The sequence below is a fragment of the Suricata suricatta genome, chromosome 8 (assembly GCF_006229205.1).
Source record: "Suricata suricatta isolate VVHF042 chromosome 8, meerkat_22Aug2017_6uvM2_HiC, whole genome shotgun sequence".
NCBI classification, from domain to species: domain Eukaryota; kingdom Metazoa; phylum Chordata; class Mammalia; order Carnivora; family Herpestidae; genus Suricata; species Suricata suricatta.
The window spans coordinates 59,051,415-59,072,460 of record NC_043707.1 but is presented as its reverse complement, the minus strand read 5'-3'; the positions used below and the strand labels follow the sequence as shown (position 1 = coordinate 59,072,460).

The following is a 21,046-nucleotide window of genomic DNA, read 5'->3' as shown; positions in this document are numbered from 1 at the left end:
GGCTGCTGGAATTCTGGTTCCCATCAAATTAGATGGGAAGACACACATGGAGGGGAGCGCCTCCCCAAATGGCTGGCTTATTTGGTAGAACATGTGACTCTTGGTCTCAGAGTTATGAGTTGAAGCCCCAGGATGGGTGTAGAGATTACTTCAAAATCATATCTTAAAAAAAAAAAAAAGACATGATGGCTGATGTCTACAGTTTTCCTAAATTTCCCATCAAGGAGCCACTGGTTTCACTCTCATCAGAGTGGCAGAGATCGTTATATATATTCTAAAGAAATTCTCAAATAAAGTCCACTGTATATCAAATCGCAGATTCAAATTAAAATATAAAGAGATGTCACTTGTGAGTATTTCAGAGCAAACATCACCTCAGCCAAAAAGCAGTTATTCCTAGACCTTCATTCTCATAAGGATGCCAGATGAGTGTTAAATAATTTTAGGGCAGGGGCGCCTGGGTGGCTCAGTCAGTTAAGCGCCTGGCTTTGGCTCAGGTCATGATCTCATGGTTGGTGGATTCAAGCCCCATGTCGGGCTCTGTGCTGACAGCTCAGAGCCTGGAGCCTGCTTTGAATTCTGTGTCTCCTTCTCTCTCTGCCCCTCCCCCACTCATGCCCTGTCTGTGTGTCTCTCTCTCTCAAACATAAACATTAAAAATTTAAAAAAAATTTAGGGCAAAAATAGGTGATGGAGATGGAGGCCTGGCATCAGGTTCTGCCTTACTTCTGTACTTAGTGTTGACTCCATGTTTGTTCGGCAGATGCATTGTCTTATATTTTGCAGGCCTCATAGTATGTGATTTAGAATAGTCTCAAAACTGGAAGAACAGGAAAAACAACTTACCTTCTTTTATAATGTGTTCAAGACAAGGTGCGTTCATTCTTGCTTTAATTAGACTATTCAGTACAATAGATTTAAAATAGACTGAATGAAATTCTGTTTTAAATATTCAATTGGATTCTGATTTGTAATCAGACATATGTATCTAATTTGTAAGTGATTGTTTAACATGGAATATTTTTATTTCCATAAACAATTAGAACAAAAGTAGGATCGGTGTGCATTTGAGAAATGTTTGGCTTTTTTTCTATTTATTTATTTTTTTTAAGTTTTAGAGCTGAATGTAGGTATTGTTTTCTCAGTCACTGGTTATAATGAGAGGAAATGATTAAGAAGAGAAATGTTGCTGAAAATAGTAAAATTAAACATTTTGTTTGTGCTTGCGTATGACAATTAAGACTTAATGCTGTCTTCAGGAAAAAGCAGTTTATAAATTAAGTGCCTTGACATTTAAGAAGTCTGAGGACTGAAGGCTTGGGAGCCGAGGAGGAGACTTTATAGGCTTTATGTTTCAACGCTTTGCAGACTTTCTTACTTCATAGTGTGTCTTCGTAGATGTTCATTCCATGGACTTATGTGGTTCATTCTTTGCCAGTAGCTGGTAATTGCTCTCCTCTCCTAAAAAACAAACCTATTCTTATTCTTTTGTTTGTGAGAAGCTCATGTAAGGAAAAATGAGTACAGCATCAACTCTCTTCTGCTTACATGTGCTTTGTTGGGGAAAGACGTGGACCACATCAAGGATCTTCTGATATTTTGACAATGGATTTCATAAAACAGGGGCCACAGCATTTATTTTGTGGTTGTTGAATCTAAGGTACCAGGAAACTAAGGAGGCCATTTGCAGAGCAGAAGTGAGAGTAGAATCAAATTCTAGTTGAATTAAAGGCTGGTCTGTCATGATTTCAGTATATAGTAGTCATGGGGGACATTTACAACCTTTTAATGTTCATACATGTAGACAGACTTTAGGGCTCAGGTGTCAGAAATAACAGCTGTGGGTCTGGATTCATGTGTATACAGGTGGTAAAAAGGAGGAAAGAAATATTTTGGGACCAAAGTTTCTCTCTTTTCTGTGGTCCCTTTTCATAGAAGAGCTGTGCGCTAGATAGGAATCTGAACACTTTACATATATTATTAATTCATTTAATCTTCCTGACAGGCTTATGAGGCAGTTACAGTTCTTTTCCCTACTCCACAGGTAAGGAAATGGACAGACAGAGAGTTACACAATCTGGCTCATAAATGAAAAAGCCTGGATTTGAATCCAAGCAGCTTGCCTTGCAGACTCGGGGTGTTTAACTACCATACTCTGTCACCTGCTCTCCAGATCGATGATCTGTGTTCTGTGACCATGTCACACTTGTTCTCACATAAAATGCCCTATTTCTCCCTACTATATGTCCCTACATCCATCAAACATTTTTTGAGTATGTGCTATATACCAGGCAGTGATGAGGCTGGCAGATAGAGAGGAGACAAAAATCCTGCTCTCAGACTTACAGTCTAGCTAGGGAGACAACTAAAGTCACCCCAGAAACATGTGAAGATAAACTTTGGTAAGAATTTGAAGGAGGAAGGTTAGGGAGCTTTGAGAACATAAGGATGGACCCTGAACTCATCGAGTCACCGAAGGAGGCTGCCACACCGGAGCGATTTAGAGCTGTCCCAAGGAAGGGGAGGAGTTGGCCATCTAACCACTAGCGTGATGCAAGGAAGACTTGAGTTGAGTCTGTCCTTCATGGACTGTCCCCAGCTCTCTTCAGAGCCCTTGTCAAGGGCCTTGTTTAAGCCCTTTTTTAACGAGATTGCAGACCTTCCTTGTGTTCTGGGGTGTATGTAGTAGGTTCCTCTGCAAAATCTGTAAGCGTTTAGTACACACACCTTGATCTTTGGTGACTTGTGTCCTGTCCCACCCCCTGTTTCCTGCCTGGTATGAGTTGTTGGGAGTGCCAGAGTATAGATTCCGAAGAGACAGGGGAAGTGGGCCTGTGAATGTATGGGTGAGGAAGTATGCCTTGACCCTCAAAATACTATGTATAATAAGCTAACACAAGTCCTCTGAGTTAGAGCTCTTATTTTTAAACGTGTCTCTACCTTACTTTTCCATTTAGCCACATCCTTGAAGAATTGACTATACCTAGTTTTATGCTTTCATATAACTGGCCTCAGAAAGCTAATTTCACTAGCTCCCCTGGCATTATCACTAAAGTTGTAGTGACACATTTAGAACGTCTTAGTCACTTAATTATTATTTAAGCTAAATTAACTCCCTAGGGTGGATCCACTTGCAGTACCTTACAAGTTTAAAGCAGTTCTCCGCTAAGCATGTATTTACTAAGCACCTATCTGGTAGGAGGCATTGTAAGGCTTATAAAGGTATAAAAACATGTTTACTGCACTCAAGGTGCTTTATACTTTAGTATAAAGGAAAATAATTACAACAGAACTGTCAGGAGCCCATCAGGAAGTGGTTAGGAGTGCTGTGGGGAGCCAGACTGCCTGACTCCACCACACCCTGGCTCGGTGACCTTGAGCGGCTGATTCTCAGCATTTCTTATATAAATGGAAATGGGTTGATAATGGAATCTATTTCAGGGTGCCTATGAGGACTATTGAGCCAAATTATGTAGAGCGCATGGAATAGCACCTGGCACATAGAAGGCACCCTGTAACTTTTTGTTTTTATCATTATTATTGTGGCCATTTTCCTTCTTATGGTTTAGTCTAAGGAGTTGGGGAAGAAATTCTGAGCTTAAAAAAAAAACAGATGGTGGAAGTGGTCTTTGAGGTAAGTCTAGTAGAAGAATTTTAATAGACTGAGAGGGTGTAGAGAGTATTCCATAAGAAACCTCAGATAAAGGTGTCAAGTATGCTTAGGGAATGATGAGGAGTCCAGACTAGTAGATGGGATTCATTTAAGTAACAATGAGAAATTCACTTGGGCACCTGGGTGGCTCAGTCAGTTGAGCGTTGGACTTTGGCTCAGGTCATGATCTCACGGTTCGTGGGTTTGAGTTTCAGATTGGGCTCCTTGCTGACTGCACAGAGCCTGGAGCCTGCTTCAGATTCTGTGTCTCTCTCTCTCTCTGCCACCCCCACCCCCTCCTCATGCTCTGTCTCCCTCTATCTCAAAAATAAATATAACATTAAAAAAAAAAAGAAATTCACCTAGAAAGGTCAGATGGCACTTTATCTTGGTGAATGATGGGCAGTGTGGCTGGGGTTTTTGAGCATGATTAAGACTCTCAAAGTCTTGTTCCAAAATTGCTGGCATAGGCAGAAGTGGAGGCAGAGAGAAACCATGTTAGTCCTAGTGTGTGATGATAAGGGTTTGAAATTAGATGATGACAATAGTCATACAAGAAAGATCAAATGCAGATTCACCAGCAAAGGAATGAAGTTTAAGATTCAGGCCTTTCACATGCTTGTGCCTCTTTCTCAGGGTCATTGAAAGGACTCTACTGGTGTTTTGACAAAATTTGATTAGCCTCACCAGGGAAAGAAACATTTTTTTTTTAACCTCTGCCCATCCCATCCTCAAGTGCTCTTGCAAGTGTGATGATTTTAAGTTATATGGGGCTTGGGAAAGGGGTGTGACAGTTAGGGGATTAGAACCCAAAGCACATATCATACATTGAGACATCTTTGTAATGTCCCCATTTAGCACTCTGTATATGCTAAACCTAGTTGTCTGACACTTTTAAAGAGAATTTATCTTCTGGTTTAAGTCTCCCATATTCGGTAAATTTTAGGGCTTCTAGACTGTTTTCAAGTTATAACATCTGTTTTCTGGAAACTTCTATTTTGAAGAAATTTAATGGACTCAGAGGTGGTTGGAATGCTAGTTTCACAGCTGTCATATCAATGCTCTAGTGACAGTACCTGCTTGGGAAAGACTGTTCTCAGCATTTATTTCCTCTTTTATAAACAAGTAAAATAATAACCAAATAACAGGAAATCAAATGCCAAAATTAAAGAGTACTCCCTCAGATGGCCAAATCAAATCCTCAAGAGTATTTCCACTTTACAGACCACAACACAGAAGTGTAATTAAAATAGGGCACAGGTTTCATCTTTAAATGTGATGTGTATCTATGTTGTATTTTATAGTAAGTCTTTTGGGGGGAATAATAGCACCTGAAACCAAAGCTAGAAACATAAGAACTGAAGCAGAAGTCCCTAGAGAAAGACCATCAGGCAATTTGTGACTCAGGAGTCTGGTTCTGCCCTTCTAATAGTAGGCCATTTGTTGTTTGAAGAATCACCATTTAGGTATCGGAGAGATTAAATTAGCCAAATAGGGAAATATCATTGTAAATTCCAAAATGCTTCTGAAATTCATGTATATTATTTTTCAACAGCCTTTAAAGATTTAATGACCATAGGGTGTAGTGGAAAGAAATGATATAGAAGCATTTGGGGTGCCTTGGTGGCTCAGTCAGTTAAGCATCCGATTTCGGCTCAGGTCATGATATCACAGTTCGTGGGTTCAAGCCCTGCAATCAGGCTCTGTGCTGACAGGTAGCTCAGAGCCTGGAGCCTGCTTCAGATTCTGTGTCTCCCTCTCTCTTTGACCCTCCCCTCCTCACACTGTCTCTCTCTGTCTCTCAAAAATAAATAAAAAAAGACATTAACAAAAAAAGAAGTATTTGTGGGTTAATTCTAAGAAGATTTTATTTAACTTCCCAGGTTGGTCGGCTATTCTTCTATAAAATTAGTACAAACCTGATATTTTTAAGCATTGTTTCTCAATGTTTGATACACACACAATTTAAAAATGTTAAAGTATATATTTTAATATTCATTTATGTATAGACTCTATATGGCAAGTGGTACGAGTTGTCAACTAATAGCAATGATGTAAAACACTTGAGAATAAATTGATTTAAAAGAGTATGTCTATTTAATGAGAGACGTACAGGGTGCTATGTGTGGTTGCAGAAGTTGGGTAGGTTGATGCATGATTAGTTGAAGAGTGGGAAACATTGGTGTATTGGTAAACCATATAAATTATGCTATCTTGTAATACTACAATTTTAATAATGTTAAGTAAAAACCTCATATCTGTTGGTTGGTTAGTTGGTTGGTTGGCTGTTTATTATTTATTTATTTACTTATTTACTTATTTATTTATTTAAGAATGCTGGGTCTTTAAGAATCTTTTAGTAAAGAAACTGAGAGAGTTAGGGGCACCTGGGGAGCTCAGTTGTTAAGCATTGGACTTTGGCTCAGGTCATGATCTCATGGTTTGTGGACTTGAGCCCCCTGTCGGGCACTGTGTGGGCAGCTCAGAGCCTGGAGCTTGTCTTCGGATTCTGTGTCTCCCTCTCTCTCCGACCCTCTCCTGCTCATGCTGTCTCTCTCTCAAAAATAAAATAAAACATTAAAAAAATTAAAAAAAAGAAATAGAGTTATTTGGGTCCTTGATACTGGGCATCAAAGTTCATTATGCAAAAACACAATCACTTTAGTTGGTTGGCTTCTAGTAATTAAAAATAAGAAAGCATATATCCAATGCTATTCTATTGAGAGGCTTCTAGGACCTTTTGGCAAGAGTAGTGCACTTTAATAAAAGTAATACATGTGCTCACTCTTCCAGGGGTAAACTAGTCATTGGTAAAGGGTACACCAAACACTATGCAGAGGGCTTTTATTTATTTATTTTTAATGTTTATTTATTTTTGAGAGACTGAGTATGAGAGGGGAAGGGCAGAGAAAGGAGACACAAAATTGGAAGCGGGCTCCAAGCTCTGAGCTGTCAGCACAAAGTCCGATGCAGGGCTCAAGGCCACAAACCGTCCGAGATCATGACCTGAGCCGAAGTCGGCTGCTTAACCAAATGAGCCACCCAGGTGCCCCCGCAGAGGGTTTTTCATAAGTTTTATCAATCAAAAGTTCGGGGAGATTCTTTCAGTGGGGTTTATATATGTTAATATCTAGTGATGCGAATAGACAACATATTATTTTTTCCCCGTGGGAAGCAGAAAAGGAAACTCAAAATATTTAGAAGATGTTTTGAAATAAATTTTATTCAGAAAATATTTTCAGAAAAATTAGAATATCTGGCAACCATCTTTTGAATATTAAATATAGATTTTATTTTTAGAAAGAGTAGACATTTACTGTTTCACTGATTTAGTTATTTTGCATTTGAAAAACAAATCAATCCACATCTGTACAAAAAGTAAAACATGTGGAAAACATAAATGTAAAGCAGGCAAAAAATATAAAGTATACTTTCCTTTCTCCCTCCAGTCCTCTCCCAATCCTATTTCTCAGACACAACTACTGGTAACAGTATGAAGTCACCTAGTTTTAAGAAGTGTAATGGCATTTAGGAACTTGGAAGAGTAGGAATCTTTTTCCCAATGTGTGCTGCCGTTGCCTGTGTTTATATTTTCAAGCAGATGGAATTACTTTGGGCTTTGGAGTCAGATCTGTGTTTGAATTCTAACCCCATCACAGAGCAGCAGTGCGAGTTTGGAAAGTTCCTTCCCTTCCTGTGCTTCGGATTTCTCAGCAGGAAGGCTTAATAGATGTTGCTTTTCTTCCGAGCTTTAATCAGACCTAGTCTGTCTCTCTGTCTCTTTCTCTTTTAATAGGAGACATATCTAAGAAGATCTGGCATAAGAACCCATGACGTTCTTTTTTGTTTGTTTTAAATAGAGTTTGGTGTTCTAATGACCCTAGCCTGCATGCATTCAGTAACGCACTCATTTATTACATTTCACCTATCATCAGGTTGTAAAAGGTCGCTGTATTTACCTGCCCCTGGAATCTTCCTGGAATTTAGATGGCCTCTGCTGGGTTTCACTTTGCACTTATTAATAATTTAGCAAAGGGATAAAAATAAAAACAGACTCTCATCTTACAGTGTGAGAACATGGGTCATGTGTGCTAAGTCATGCAGTAAGATGAGTAGCTAAACCCCGTGGGGTACTCAGTCTAAAGTATTTCATGGGGGCCGTCGCCTCTCTCCTGCAGAATGGCTGCCTCACACCGAAAGGAAATTAATATAATTGCTCCTGAGGAGAAAAATGTATTTTTGCTTTTCAAAGGTTGTTGTATAAGGTTTAATTATGTAATCCAAACACAGAAGCCTTTTACAGCAGCTTTCCCTTTTAGCAGCAGTAGTCAACTTTGCGATAGTACTGCATCTTCAGGCTTGAGAAATCAGTGCATTATAACCAACTCCATTTATAGGGTCTAACCTACCCATTAGGGCACAGCAAAATCCTGTTTTAATATTGGTCTTTAAAGCTACGGTTGGTTTAAATGGATTTTTATGATTTTTTTGAGCTGCAACTAGAGTTCTGATTCTCCATTTGTAGAATCAGTGTCTCACGTCTAGATCGTTTTTTTTTAAAGTGGTTTCATTTTCCATGCTGTTTTTTGTTTCATGTTCAATTTGTTTGGGTGGTGTATGCCTTGTCAGACCTTCAGGTTTACTTTCCAAATGAATACGGAGCTTTCTTTTTAAAGCCAGAAGTATCTTTTAGGTTTTTATTTTAGCTTTCTGTTTCTTTTTTTTTTTTTCTTTTCTTTTGAGAGAGAGAATACAAGCTGGGAAGAGGAGCAGAGGGAGAGAAAGAAAGAATCTTAGGCAGGCTCCATGCTCATTGTGGAGCCTGAGGTGGGGCTCGATCCCACGACATTGAGATCATGATATGAGCTGAAAGCAAGAGTTGGACACTCAACTGACTGAGCCATCCTGGCATCCCAGTTTTCTTTCTTTAGAGAAAACAGAATTGAGCCATTTTCTAGTCCGGAAATTATTAGTAAGTAAATACACATAATACATTGCTAATGGGATAACTTAAAATTCAAGGAAAATTTGTAAGTTAACAGGAAAGTCCTACTTTTTAGGAACTAAGACTCTGCTACTCTTGTTGAAATGTACAGGGTGTTGGAATAAAGCCATTAATTCTAGGTGGAGAGGATTTTCAGAAATAAAATTTGATTCCAACTATAGAGGAAAAGCACCAATGTCCTCAGCCCAGAGTTAAAATACGAAATCATACTAAGAATAAAATCAAAGTCTGCCTGTGGTTTGGGTTGCTCATCACTATTTGGCTGCTGGTTGGTTCTCCTTCTCGTGTTCCCGCCATGCGGATGACCCCTTGTCCAACTCACCACGCTCTTTCCCTTGCCTGGACGGTGGCCCTTATCATTCCTTCTGCCTGGCGGGCCCTTCCTCCTTTCCCTTGCCCTTCGCTAGCTTTCCCCTGCGTGTCTTATCCTCTCAGTCTCCCAGGCACCCCTCTCAAGCAGCCCCTCCCATTCTCTTTCCAGAACTATTTATTTCCTTTTGAGCACTTAACTCAGATGGTATTCATTTTTGTTAATTATTGTCTTTGTCCCATTAGAATGTAAATTCTGTTGCCAGAACATCAGTACCTGATACAGTGCCTGCCACATATTATATAATAAATATGTTGATTAAGTTTTTTAGTGGTTTTAAGAGCTCATTTTTATTTCTTTAAGATTAATTTTATCATGCTGGACCAGAGGGATTTGAGTATCTTTGATATCAACAGTCCAGCCACTGTGTTTTCTAATGCTCTTACCTGTATTCATTTTCACCCGCTTCGTCATGATTTTATTTTACTATACTTTATTTTATTGTGCTGGGAGTGCACAGTCCAATAATGAAGTAGAGCTGTTCTGCTCCCAAAAGGGAACACGCTGCCATTGTGCCTGTTCAGTGTGCCTTGTAAACAGCCCTGGATGGCTTCTCTGTGGATCTGCCCTCTGTCTCCAAGCTCCTCCCCTTTCCTCGGCCCAAGGCTGCAGCACAGCTTTAAGCTGGAAAAAACATTTTGGCAGCTCAGTTGCTGTCTTTTAAAGGTCAGCATTCATCACCATGACTGACAGGTGCCAGAGTGGAAAAGGGGAAATGCAAATTTGATGAGTAATTAAATTAGTTTCGTATCATTCTTTGGTGGTGTTCTAAATGTTGCTATTTGTCTGTCTTAGGTAATCTACTTAAAGAAGACACCAGAAGAAGCCTACAGAGCGCTCCTCTCAGGCTCAAACCCCCCCTATCTTCCGTTCAGGTATAACTCTTGTGAGACGTGGGCTAATGGCGCTTGGCTAGATAGCTGCCGCCGTAGAGTCGGATTAGTGTTGTTTAGTTGTCTTAAGATTGTGACCTTGATGTTATTTGGGATGAAACAGATGTTCATTTTTATTATTTTATATTTGTAGAGCTCCCCCCATCTAAGTAAGAATAAAATAGCTTTAAAAAACATTATTTTTAGTGTTTATTTATTTTGAGAGAGAGAGAGAAAGAGAGCATGAGCAGGGAGGGGCAGAGAGAGAGGAAGACACAGAACTTGAAGCAAACTCAAGGCCTTGAATTATCAGCACTGAGCCCAACACAGGGCTCAAACCCATGAACTATGAAATCATGACCTGAGCTGAAGTTGGGTGCTCAAAACACAGAGCCACCCAGGCACTCCTAGCTTTTTCTTTATAGGAATTAATTTTCTCCTTGAATCCTTTCTATATCTTGAGGAAGGCTATCTCTCATTACAGTGGTGGGAAATATTTTTTAAGTGTCAGCTAATGGTCTTTAAAATATTTTTCAAGTTTATTATTTATTTTGAGAGAGACAGAGTGAGCAGGGGAGGAGCAGAGGGAGAGAGAGAGAGAGAGAGAGAGAGAGAGAGAGAGAGAGAATCACAAGTAGGGTCTGCAAGGTCAGCACAGAGCCTGACCTGGGGCTTGAACTCACGAAACTGTGAGATCATGATCTGAGCCGAAACCGAGTTGGATGCTTAATCGACTGAGCCACCCAGGTGCCCCATCAGCTGAAGGTCTTTTAAAAATTTCAGGTAAACTTAAGCTCGTTTAAAAAATGCAAGGGAACATACAGCCAAACTCCTATAACAGTCATTTCTGATAGAATTATGAATGATTCTAACAGTTTTAGCCTTTTTCTGTGTCCAAATCTACAAGCATATGTATTTCTTATTGTTGTTACTAATCTCATAATTCCCAACAATAATGAAAGGAAGGAATAGCAAAGATTGAGGAAGTGTCTTTGTCTGACTTCCTTACTCTCCTAAACTCACAGAGCACAGAGATCTGGTCCTGGTGCCTGACACTTACAAGTGCTCTTAGTAAATATTTGAATGACTACATCAAGATTAAATCCCTTAAAATCCAGGGGGCTCCCACCTCTGTTCTCAGGCCACAGGAGAGGGCCTTAATTAGGCACAGGGTGGGTGCCAAGGTGGGGAGGAGGAATGGGGGAGATATTACCCTACTGTGCTTCATCTTCTTGACCTGCTTGACTGTCTCAGGGAAGACAGAGGACAGTAGTGAGAGGAAGATGTCTCCAATCTAGAATATGAACAAATGAGCTAATGAAGGGCAGCTAAAACTGACAGTTCATGTATAGGAGCCTTTTAACATGGAGACAAAGCTTGGTTTTTTTTTCCTTCCACCTCTACTGGCTTCTATAGTTTGAAAGCCCTTTGTAAATACAATTCTAATTTTTAGGAAAAGAGAATTATTTCAGTCAGTTTGGGCTGGTGTAACAAAGTGCCATAGACTGGGTGGCTTATAAACAGCAGAATGGTACTTCTCAGTTTTGGAGGCGGGATCCAGTGATTATGTTCTGGTGAGGGCCCTCTTCGGGGATGCAGACTGCCAACGTGTACCCTCACATGGTAGAATGAGAGTGAGAAAGATCTCTGGGGTGCCTTTAGGAGGGCACTAATCCCATTCATGAGGGCCTCACCCTCATGACCTATTCACCTCCCCAAAGTCCCACCTCCTAATACCATCGCCTTGGAGGTTAGGATTTCACCATGTGCCTTTTAGGGGACACCAACATCCAGTCCATTGTAGTAATAACGATTATATTAATCACTCTACTAAGTTCTAAACAAAGTGGTTAAGAGTATCTGCCTTGGATGCAGAGACACTGGGTCTGAAGGCTCATTCTACCTTTTACTACCTATGGTAAGCACAAGCACCTTGAGCAAGTTACTTATTCTCTCTGAGCCTCAGTTTCCTTTTCTGTAAAATGGTTTCAGGGCTATGCTGTGGATTAGATGAAGTAATGCATTGATCTTTATGCCTGGTACAGTGCCTGGGTTGTGATTTTCTCCTTGTCATTAGTCCTATTACCATTATTAATAAAAAATAAGGATCTTCCACAAGGATATATATATGAATAGAAAGTATTTCTTCCTAATGATCACATCTTCTAGTTGGGGCAGGCAGATCTCTAGGCACAAAATTAACTGTACAATACTTAGGTTGTATAAAAACAGAAGACAAGATTAATTCTGACCAGAGATTTGGGAAAGTATCAGACTCATTTAAATGGAGCTTTCATTTTTTTTTTTTAACATTTATTTATTTATTTATTTTGGGAAGAGAGTGAGCTTGTGGGCACAAATGATGGAGGGGTAGACAGAGGGAGAGAGAAGAGAATTCCAAGCAGGACCTTGTTGGTAGCACGGAGTCCAACTTGGAGCTTGATCCCAGGAACCCATGACATCATGACCTGAGCTGAAACAAAGAGTTAGACGCTTAACCAACTGAGCCGCCCTGGTGCCCCACCCTAGATTTTTTTTTTAATCTGCTGCTATCTTAATACTTTTATTTAAGAAACAAGAAGTCTTGAGAACTTCCATTTAAGTGTAATTATTATATTATTTAAATTTAAAAAAAAATGAAGACCAGTTTGAAGGCTTGCTAAAGTATGGCTGGACTTTATGTGCCCTTTTCATCACGTTCCTGTTTCTGTTTGTGCTCTATGTTTTTAATGTCTTTCTAATGAAGAAGTTTTAAGGCTACTGCGAATTTAAATAATGCTCTTCTTCAATATTTATTCACTTAATAAAAATTTATCTAAAGAGTCTTTTCTGTGAAGCCTTTCCACATTTTTATAGAGTGACTTGGTAGGTCCTTTGCCTGTAATTCCCCATTATATTTTGTGTATTACATTTGCTATGTGCAAAATTAAAGCAAATGTCTTACATTTATTTATTTGCATGGATGACTCTCCACCAATTATGGCTGACTCTTCTCTAGGGGACTGGGATTGGGCTCTTATTTGTGTGCCAGGGTACATGTACTTAATTTATTTATGGCTTTTTCTGTGCTAGTCACTGTGACAGTCTTATGGATCCTAGGAGGATAAGGACAGCGAGGTACTTGTTCTAGGGAACTCAGTGCATAGTTTGTACATGTGTCGGTATGTAAGACAATTACAGCGCTTGGTTAGATTCAGGAGATCGGTGCTATGGGAATACTGAGAAAGGAGGTTTAACCTTGACATTGGGGACTGGAGGAGACGTTAGAGGTAGGCACCATGATTGCCTTGTCATGCTAAGATGAAAACTGGAAAATAACAATCCAGGTGTTGATTTTAGGTGCTGTGATTTGATTTCATTTGCATGACGTAGGTTGTCTTTCATAGTGATAGGTTAGGCAGGTGCGATGTTTGCAGGATAGGCACATTACTGTAACTGAAAGGACTATCTGACTGAGGTTTTTCTTTTGGGTTTATCTTAAAAAATTTTAAATTATAGATTAATAGTAACAGGTAAAAATTCCGTAAAGATGACAGAAATAAAAAGAGTTGAGTAGTTTTACTGCCTATTCTTTTTTTTTTCACCCAGTTATATTGAAATGTAATTGACATCAATGATTATCACAATAAATTTAGTTAACACTCATCACTTCATAGAGTTACCAAAAAAGTTTTCTCCCCTTTTGATGAGAACTTTTAGGACTTACTCTCTTAGCAATTTTCAAGTCTACCATACAGCACATTCTCATTTTAGAGATTCTGAATGACCACCTTCACCCAAATCCCCATTTACTGCTTATTCTTGATTACATTGATTATAGTAGACTTTAGAGATCATTGAATTTCTGGCTGTTGTGACACACAAGGAGTGTTTGTTGTGATGTTACTTTTTGCAAGTCAGTATTAGGATGTTCCATTTCACTGTAAAGTAGTTGTGTCAAAAAATGTACTTTTGCTTGTGTTAAGTATAGCCCACGTGTTTGTCAAGAGTGACTTTAGCTGAAAACTAGAGGAAAGGGGCATTTTTCACCTAGTTCGGTTCCTTGAGTCCATCCATCATTAGTGTTGGCTTGGCATTTGCCTTCCAGGGAACAAGGGCCTTTCAGTTCTAGGGTCAGAGGTAGCAGAGTTTGAACTGGCAAACCTGGTGTGAATCTTCTTAGGTAATTTTCCTTTCAGTGTACTACCAAGTTCATAATCTATGTTATCAGCCAGTTGTTCTACACTCTTATTAATTGTGCTTGGCTAAGGTCCCATGAGACCACCAACTCTTAGTGGAATTCTCAGATTGTTTTCTTGGCAGTCACTGGCCGTGGTTTTCAAATCGGCATTCTCTGATGTTCGTAAAATAGTATTTGTGAAAACATGGAAATTGCACAACCTGTGATTTTTTCTCTTTTGTGCTTTTAAATTTATTTTACATTTCTTTGTTTATTGGTCCAGATGTGTCAGTTTGGTAAGTTTTTTTTAGTATTGATAATTCATAAATCTGCTAACGTCAACTTTTCTATGACATATAATATTAAATGGGGAGGGAAACAATACAGGGTCTTAGTTTTGAAAACAAATACAGAAAGCATGACATGACAAAAACTGACTAGGTACAGAGGTGAGGTTGAAGTAGGGTGCTCTGCTGATACCCAATGGAGTAAAACTGGTTGAATGTTGAATGTACCGTCTCTAGCTATTAGTTTAGTTTCCCTCCCTCCCTCCCTCTCTCCCACCCTCTCTCCCTCCCTTTTTCTCTTCCTTCCTTCCTTCCTTCCTTCCTTCCTTCCTTCCTCCCTCCCTCCCTCTCTCTCTCTCTCTCTCTCTCTCTCTCTCTCTTTCTTTCTTTTTTTCTTTCTTTCCTTCCTTTCTGCATGTCTTTTCCTAGATATGTCCAGGAATGTATTTTTGTGTGGCTATTTTATGTTAGCTTGGAGAAGAGGCTAGAACTATAGGTAGTATTTCCCAAATTTATGTTGATTCTTATACTTGGTTTTAAAAAGTCTTAGATGCTTTAAAAAATACTGGTGCCTGCTTCTATTCCCAGAAATGTTGACATTGGTCTGGGGTCTTAGATTTGGGCATTGGGGTTTTCAAAAACTTCCTGCATAATTCCAGAAGTACTGCTCTATATGATCTGCTGTGGCAAACTAAAAATAAAAATAAACAAATAAAAAGATTCAAAGATCAAGTAAATTTAGAACTCTCTATCTTGGAGATTTAAAAAGCACATTCTCAGGGGGTCTAGGTGGCTCAGTCAGTTGAGCATAGGACTCTTGGTGTATGCTCAGATCATGATCTTAAGGTTTGTGAGCTCCGTGATGATGGTGAGAAGCCTCCTTGGGATTCTCTCTCTCCTCTCTGCCCTGCCCTGCTCATTCTCCCCCCCCACCCCCGCCCCGCCCCGCCCCGAAGTAAATAAACCTAAAATGAAAAAGTAAAAAGCACATTCTCGTTTTAAAGATTCTGAATGGCTCTGAGTAATAAAGCAACCTGTTTAACTTAGTTTAACTCCAACTTTTCCAAAGTACTTCATCCTGAATCTCTTCCCACTCCCCCCAGTTTCTGTTACTATCTGGCAGCACCAGTGTTCTGAACACCCCAGGACACATTTCCTGATCCACACCTGTGTGGAACAAAGTGCATCTCTTGGGATTAGAGTAATATGCTATCATCTGTTGTTTCCTGAGAGTCTTGGAAATAGATGGCTTATCAAATAATGGTTTTATCTAATATGAACAGGAACATACAACTTTTCTCTTAGAGCACGTGTAAGGTAGAAAACCTTTCTTGCCAGAGGATCTGCAAACCTCCAAAAGGCAGTCCTTTAGTGACATTTGTCATTAAAATGAATCCGTACTGTTTGTATTAAGGGAAGGGCTTGTTGTGTTTTGGGGATGACCCCTAGTGATATCCCTGTTGCTGAGCTGTGTCTTAATGTGGCTGAGTCTTAGTGGGAAATCTCCGAAGCAGTGACTCTAGATCATCTGGGCATGCCAGAACTTGTAGGTCTCTGAACAAAGGCTTAAAGGGGTCAGCCACTTAGAACTTGGCATTAGGCTGCCTTCTTTCTTCTAAAGCAAAGTAAACATGTGCTGGTAGATGTTAGATGTAATTATAAAATCTATTTCTTCATAGAAAACATTGAGCCAGATATTTGTTAGCTTAAAAATGATACTGTGATTTTTGTCAAAGTTATTTAGCAATTAACTTTGTATTTCAAAGGGAAAGTTTTCCTTACCATGTTTTTCTCCTGAGTATCAAAAATGCAGAAGCAACGTTTATTTTATCCTTTTAAAGATGTTACTTTCATTTTCAATTTTTCCTCATGATGGCTACCTCTTTGCTTCTTAGTGGTGATCTTTGGGGTTATTTCTGCCCCCGTGGGTCTTTAATAAACCTTTGTTTTTAATGCTTGGTATGATGAGAAAGATCTGCATTAATTTTGAGTAGTGAGACTGCCCGTTTCCTGAGTGTGGAAAATAGATAAAAGTAGATAACTTATCCAGTACAAACTGTGGAATCCATTCTCAGCAGCTGGGGCATGAGTAACTTGAACTACCATGAAAATCTATCAGATTTTGCTTGTTCAAGTGGTAAATAAGCATCATTATTTAGGATCTGAGAACAGAAACAACTGTCCGGGTCTTTATGAACCACTAAACACATGTAAGGAAGTGAGTTATATCTATTCTCTGTTTTTGGAACATGGCAGTGATTCCATGTGGAAATTGGTTCAGATGGCTTTTTCTTGTTACTCCTATTTTTATGGTCCCAGATCGGTGTGGTCCCAGACTTTCTACTGAAGAGTCAATGCCATACTTTCTTTTTATAGCACATTTCCGAAGCCAGTCTTAGTTGATAAAGGTGGTTTAGAGAAAGATTGCAATCATTTACATTAAGGAGCATAGTTATTTTGCTGAATGTCTTATATATGAAGCTCTTTTCGATACTGGACTAAAAACAACTTACTGTTATTTTTATCTGGGAAGCAGAATTAATGTGGTTAAATGGGTGGTACCCACATGTTGATAAAACATGCCCACAGCACAGTGCTTGGTTTGTCTTTTTGGTGCCTATATTGCCAGTTCTAAACAGACCCTACTCTGCTGACTTTATGTAACCCTTTAAGCCATGATTTAGAAATGAATTTTTACATCTCTGTTTCTTTGGATGAACAGAGAGATTGTCGTGTGGTCTGATGTTAAATCTGAAATGCAGGAGATTCTGGGTTCTGTTTGTGTTAGGCACTGGTCATGTTGAGCTTTTGGCCCTGCCCCGTGAAGCCATTTGATGTTGCTCTTTGAGAACGAGATGGCTCTGTTCTTCCTACAAATTCTCATCAAATACCTTTTCATCTTGTAGCCTAGGTGATATAAGCAATCAGCTCTTTATTTTCTCTGGAGCTGGTACATATGTGTTATGGGTTTGTTCAGAGACTGGAAGTCAAGTATAATTTGGATAATTATGTGAATATTTTGGGGGCATTGTCTACTTCTGGGGTATCAATACAATACAGTCTAGAGTTGAGTTGCCCAGTATGGTGGCTAGTAGCATTGTGTGCTTTTGAGCACTTGAAATTTGTTTAGTCCAAACTGGGACAGACTGTAAGTTAAGGATATATATTGGATTTTGAAGATTTGATATAAAAAAAGGAAAGTACTTTCTTTATAATTATGTTAAGAAAATGTGTTACTAATTGATTCCACTTGTTTCTTTTTACCCTTTAAAATATGATTTTGAAAAAATTAAAATTACATTTTTGGTTCTTATTTGTGGATAGCATCATGTTTCCATTGGATAACAATGATCTAGATTGAGTTTTCATTATTGTTCATAGTTTATGATTCAAAACTGTTTCATGTAATTGTTGCTTTGATGGGTCAGTAGTTCCCAGCCACTAGAGTTGTTCAGATATAAGATGAATGGTCTCCTGGTAGTGATCATTTATTCATTCATTTGACATCTAAAACATTAATAGAGCCAACACTGTGCTAGACTCTGGGCATACAGACATACAGGACACATTCCTGTTCCTTAAGAAGCTCATGATCTTGTGTGGTTATGTAGATGGATTTAGGTTAGTGCTTGGAAGGGTGCTTAGATGACCTTTGAGATGCTCCAACCCATAGCTCTGAAGATATTGGCATACCTCCTAACTAGTTGCTATCCAGAGAACTCACAGAGAATCAAGGAATTAAAACATATGTAGATCATAGCCATCCCCAATATTTCTTCTGTCAGCTCTTTTGTATGCTTTAGGGTAGTCTCTACATTTTATTTATTTATTTTTTAATGTTTATTTATTTTTGAGACAGAGAGAGACAGAGCGTGAATGGGGGAGGAGCAGAGAGAGAGACACACACATACAGAATATGAAGCAGGCTCCAGGCTCTGAGCTGTCAGCACAGAGCCTGACACAGGGTGCAAACCTATGAACCACAAGATCATGACCTGAGCTGAAATCAGACACTTAACCAACTGAACCACCCAGGCACCCCTATAGTCCCTACATTTTAAACCCTATGTCTCTGTTCTTCATTCTTTCTTCATTTCCAGCAACTTCATTACTGGAAATGCCTTCTTATTGCTTTGTGTGAATATAGTCTTTCATCTCTGGATTTGGCTCTTCATTATTAACATTTTCAAGGTTGCATCTTTCTGAGTGACGTCTGTATTCTTAGCTTACAAGCTGTGGTATGTTTGTAAACAGGCTCTGTAAGTAAAAAGCATTTGCTGATTTCTGTAGTAGTCACTTCTTGGGAGCCTGTGCTCTATGACAATAGTGGGTTCAGCCCCTTTTCTCTTTTTATCTCATTGTGGAGGGTGGTTCTAGTTTTCTTAGATTTAAGGTTTCTTCTATTGCTTTTCTGCAAAATAAATACAAAAACATTTAAAAAATTCCAGTTGCTTCATCTATTCAAATATTCATTCGTTTAGTTTTTCATTAAACAAATATTTGTTGACTGCCAGCCACTCCCAAGGTCATAGTTAGTGGAGTTTTATAATCACTTCATGATACTTTTATGGTTCATTTGGCTATTATGCTGGACGTCACAGTTATAAAGAGAGTTGTTGGGATAGATAGTTTAGATGGTCAAGCATGGGGTTGGGTTAAATTTGTATTTGGATGTGTCTAGACAGATAACTGTTGGCTGTCATATTTGTCTTCCATATTGGGACTAGAGATGTAGGATTTACTCTTCAGCAGAGATGAGTGATTAGAAACCCTGGGTGTGTGGGATATGAACTTCTCTCTGAATGAAGAACAGCATTGCCTTTACCTGTTGAAGGGAGTTAATGCCATGCATGGTACAACTATCATAAGAGATAAAGGGAAGAGCTGTGGTTTCCCAGGACAGCGTGGCGTGTGCGTACTTTTTCCTGCAGTTGAAGTCTGAATGTCAGTGGTCCTTTATGGCAGAGGTAATGAATGATACATGTCCTCTTATTCAACTCAGTAAATATTTGGCTCAGTAAATATGAATGAGTGAGTGAATGAATGAATGAGTAAAAGAGTGAATGAATACGTTGATAAATGAGTAAAAAAAAGCAAACCAGGAGTTAAGTAAACAATTGGGAGCTATAGTTGCAATAAAAACTGTGGGAATTTAAAACTTTATATCACATTAATATAGTGATTTAAGTTGTAAAAGCTCTTTATAGTCTCTCTAAACTGTCTGGGTTGAAATAAAAGTGTGTTTAATATAACTTGACAAGCTCCTTTACTTAACTGAAATGTCTATTCAATATCTATTTTGTGCTAAGCAGTATGTTAGGTACTAGAGAGAGAAAGATAAGTAAAAATTATATAGATCCTGTCTTCTTTGAGGCTGTTATAAAGAGGCAGGAAATCAAATAATCATGCCACAATATGTCAAAGTATGGTTGATCAAGTACAATTAAAAAAAAAAGAAGTTGGGGACGTGCTCTAGCCAGGGTGGGGTTGAGATTTTTCCCTGGAGACTTTGATCTTTGAGTTGGGATCTGAAGGACAGGTAGGGTAACTTAGGCAAAAAGCAGCAGGAGACCTGTGATCAGCAGGAGCAAAGGTCCTGTGGTGAGATCAGAGGGCCTATTGGAGGACCTCAGGCAAGGCCTTGTGATGGGGATTGTGGAGGAGCATAAAATGAGGAGCCTGGGCAGGCAGGGCCAGATACCACCAGGACTTTATTCATTGACATTTTGACCTTTCCTGCGAGCTCAGTGGAAGTCAGTGAAGAGTTATAGTTGAAAAGTGACTGGACTGGATGTGCTTAAAAAAATTATCACTCTGGTTTCATGGGAAGACTGATTAGAACGGCAAGGTGGCGGTTGGAAGGGCAGCTGCGGGAGTCCCCCTGAGAGGTGGGGGGCGGGGCGGCGAACAGAGGGAGGTCAGTGCAGGCAGTTAAAGAGGGAAAAGCAATGAGACATGGTGGTGGACAGGATAAGGGCAATGAGAGATGCAGGGACGTCTGAGTTCTAGCTTGAGTTATTGTGGAAGCTGCGTCTTTTACAGGATAGTGCCGGAGGACTGGATTATCGCTGTTGTTTTGGGGTGGGGGTAGCTGCAAGAGGGACTTCTTTCACAGGGAATGTGAGGTGTCTTAAGACTCAAATGAGAAAGTCATGTATGTGGCTAAAAAATATATTTATTTATTTATTTTGAGAGAGAAAGAGAGAGAGGGCAAGAGAAAGAGAGAGAGCAAGCAGTGGGGAGCATAGAGAGGGAGAGGCAGAGAATCTAAAGCAAACTCCACACTCAGCATGGAGCCCGAGTCATGGCTCAATCCCATGAACCTTGAGATCATGACCTGAGCTGAAATTGAGTCAGATGCTTGACCCACTGAGCTGCCCAGGCACCCCTGTTTTGCAGTTTTAAGGTTTTTGTGCTAGAGACAGAAATTTGAGGGTCATTGGTAGAATGATGGCAGTTTATGTGGATGAGGCTGTGCAGGGCAGTTCTCAAACGTGCTCCTTCCTGCCAGCTTCATCCGTACCCTCCTGGAAACCTGTTAGAAATGCAGATTTTCAGGTCCTGCCCCTCTTGGATCAGGACCTCTAGTGGGGTCCAGCATACTGAGTTTAAGGAACCATCCAGGTGATGCTGAGGCATGGGAACTAGTCCTGGACGGGGGAGAGAGCGTGGAGTGAGAAGAATTTGAGCCTGGGATTGAA

The 21,046-nt window shown here is 39.6% G+C and overlaps 1 protein-coding gene across 3 annotated transcripts in view; it reads left to right on the top strand.

Annotated features, from left to right (window-relative positions):
- The window catches only part of CDC14A (cell division cycle 14A), a 150,890-nt gene that overhangs the window by 32,037 nt on the left and 97,807 nt on the right, over positions 1-21,046 (top strand). For all 3 annotated transcript variants that reach the window (XM_029950052.1, XM_029950051.1, XM_029950050.1), the window contains exon 3: positions 9,823-9,902. In XM_029950052.1, coding sequence (XP_029805912.1) covers positions 9,823-9,902 — 80 coding nt within the window. The remainder of the gene's footprint in view (positions 1-9,822; positions 9,903-21,046) is intronic.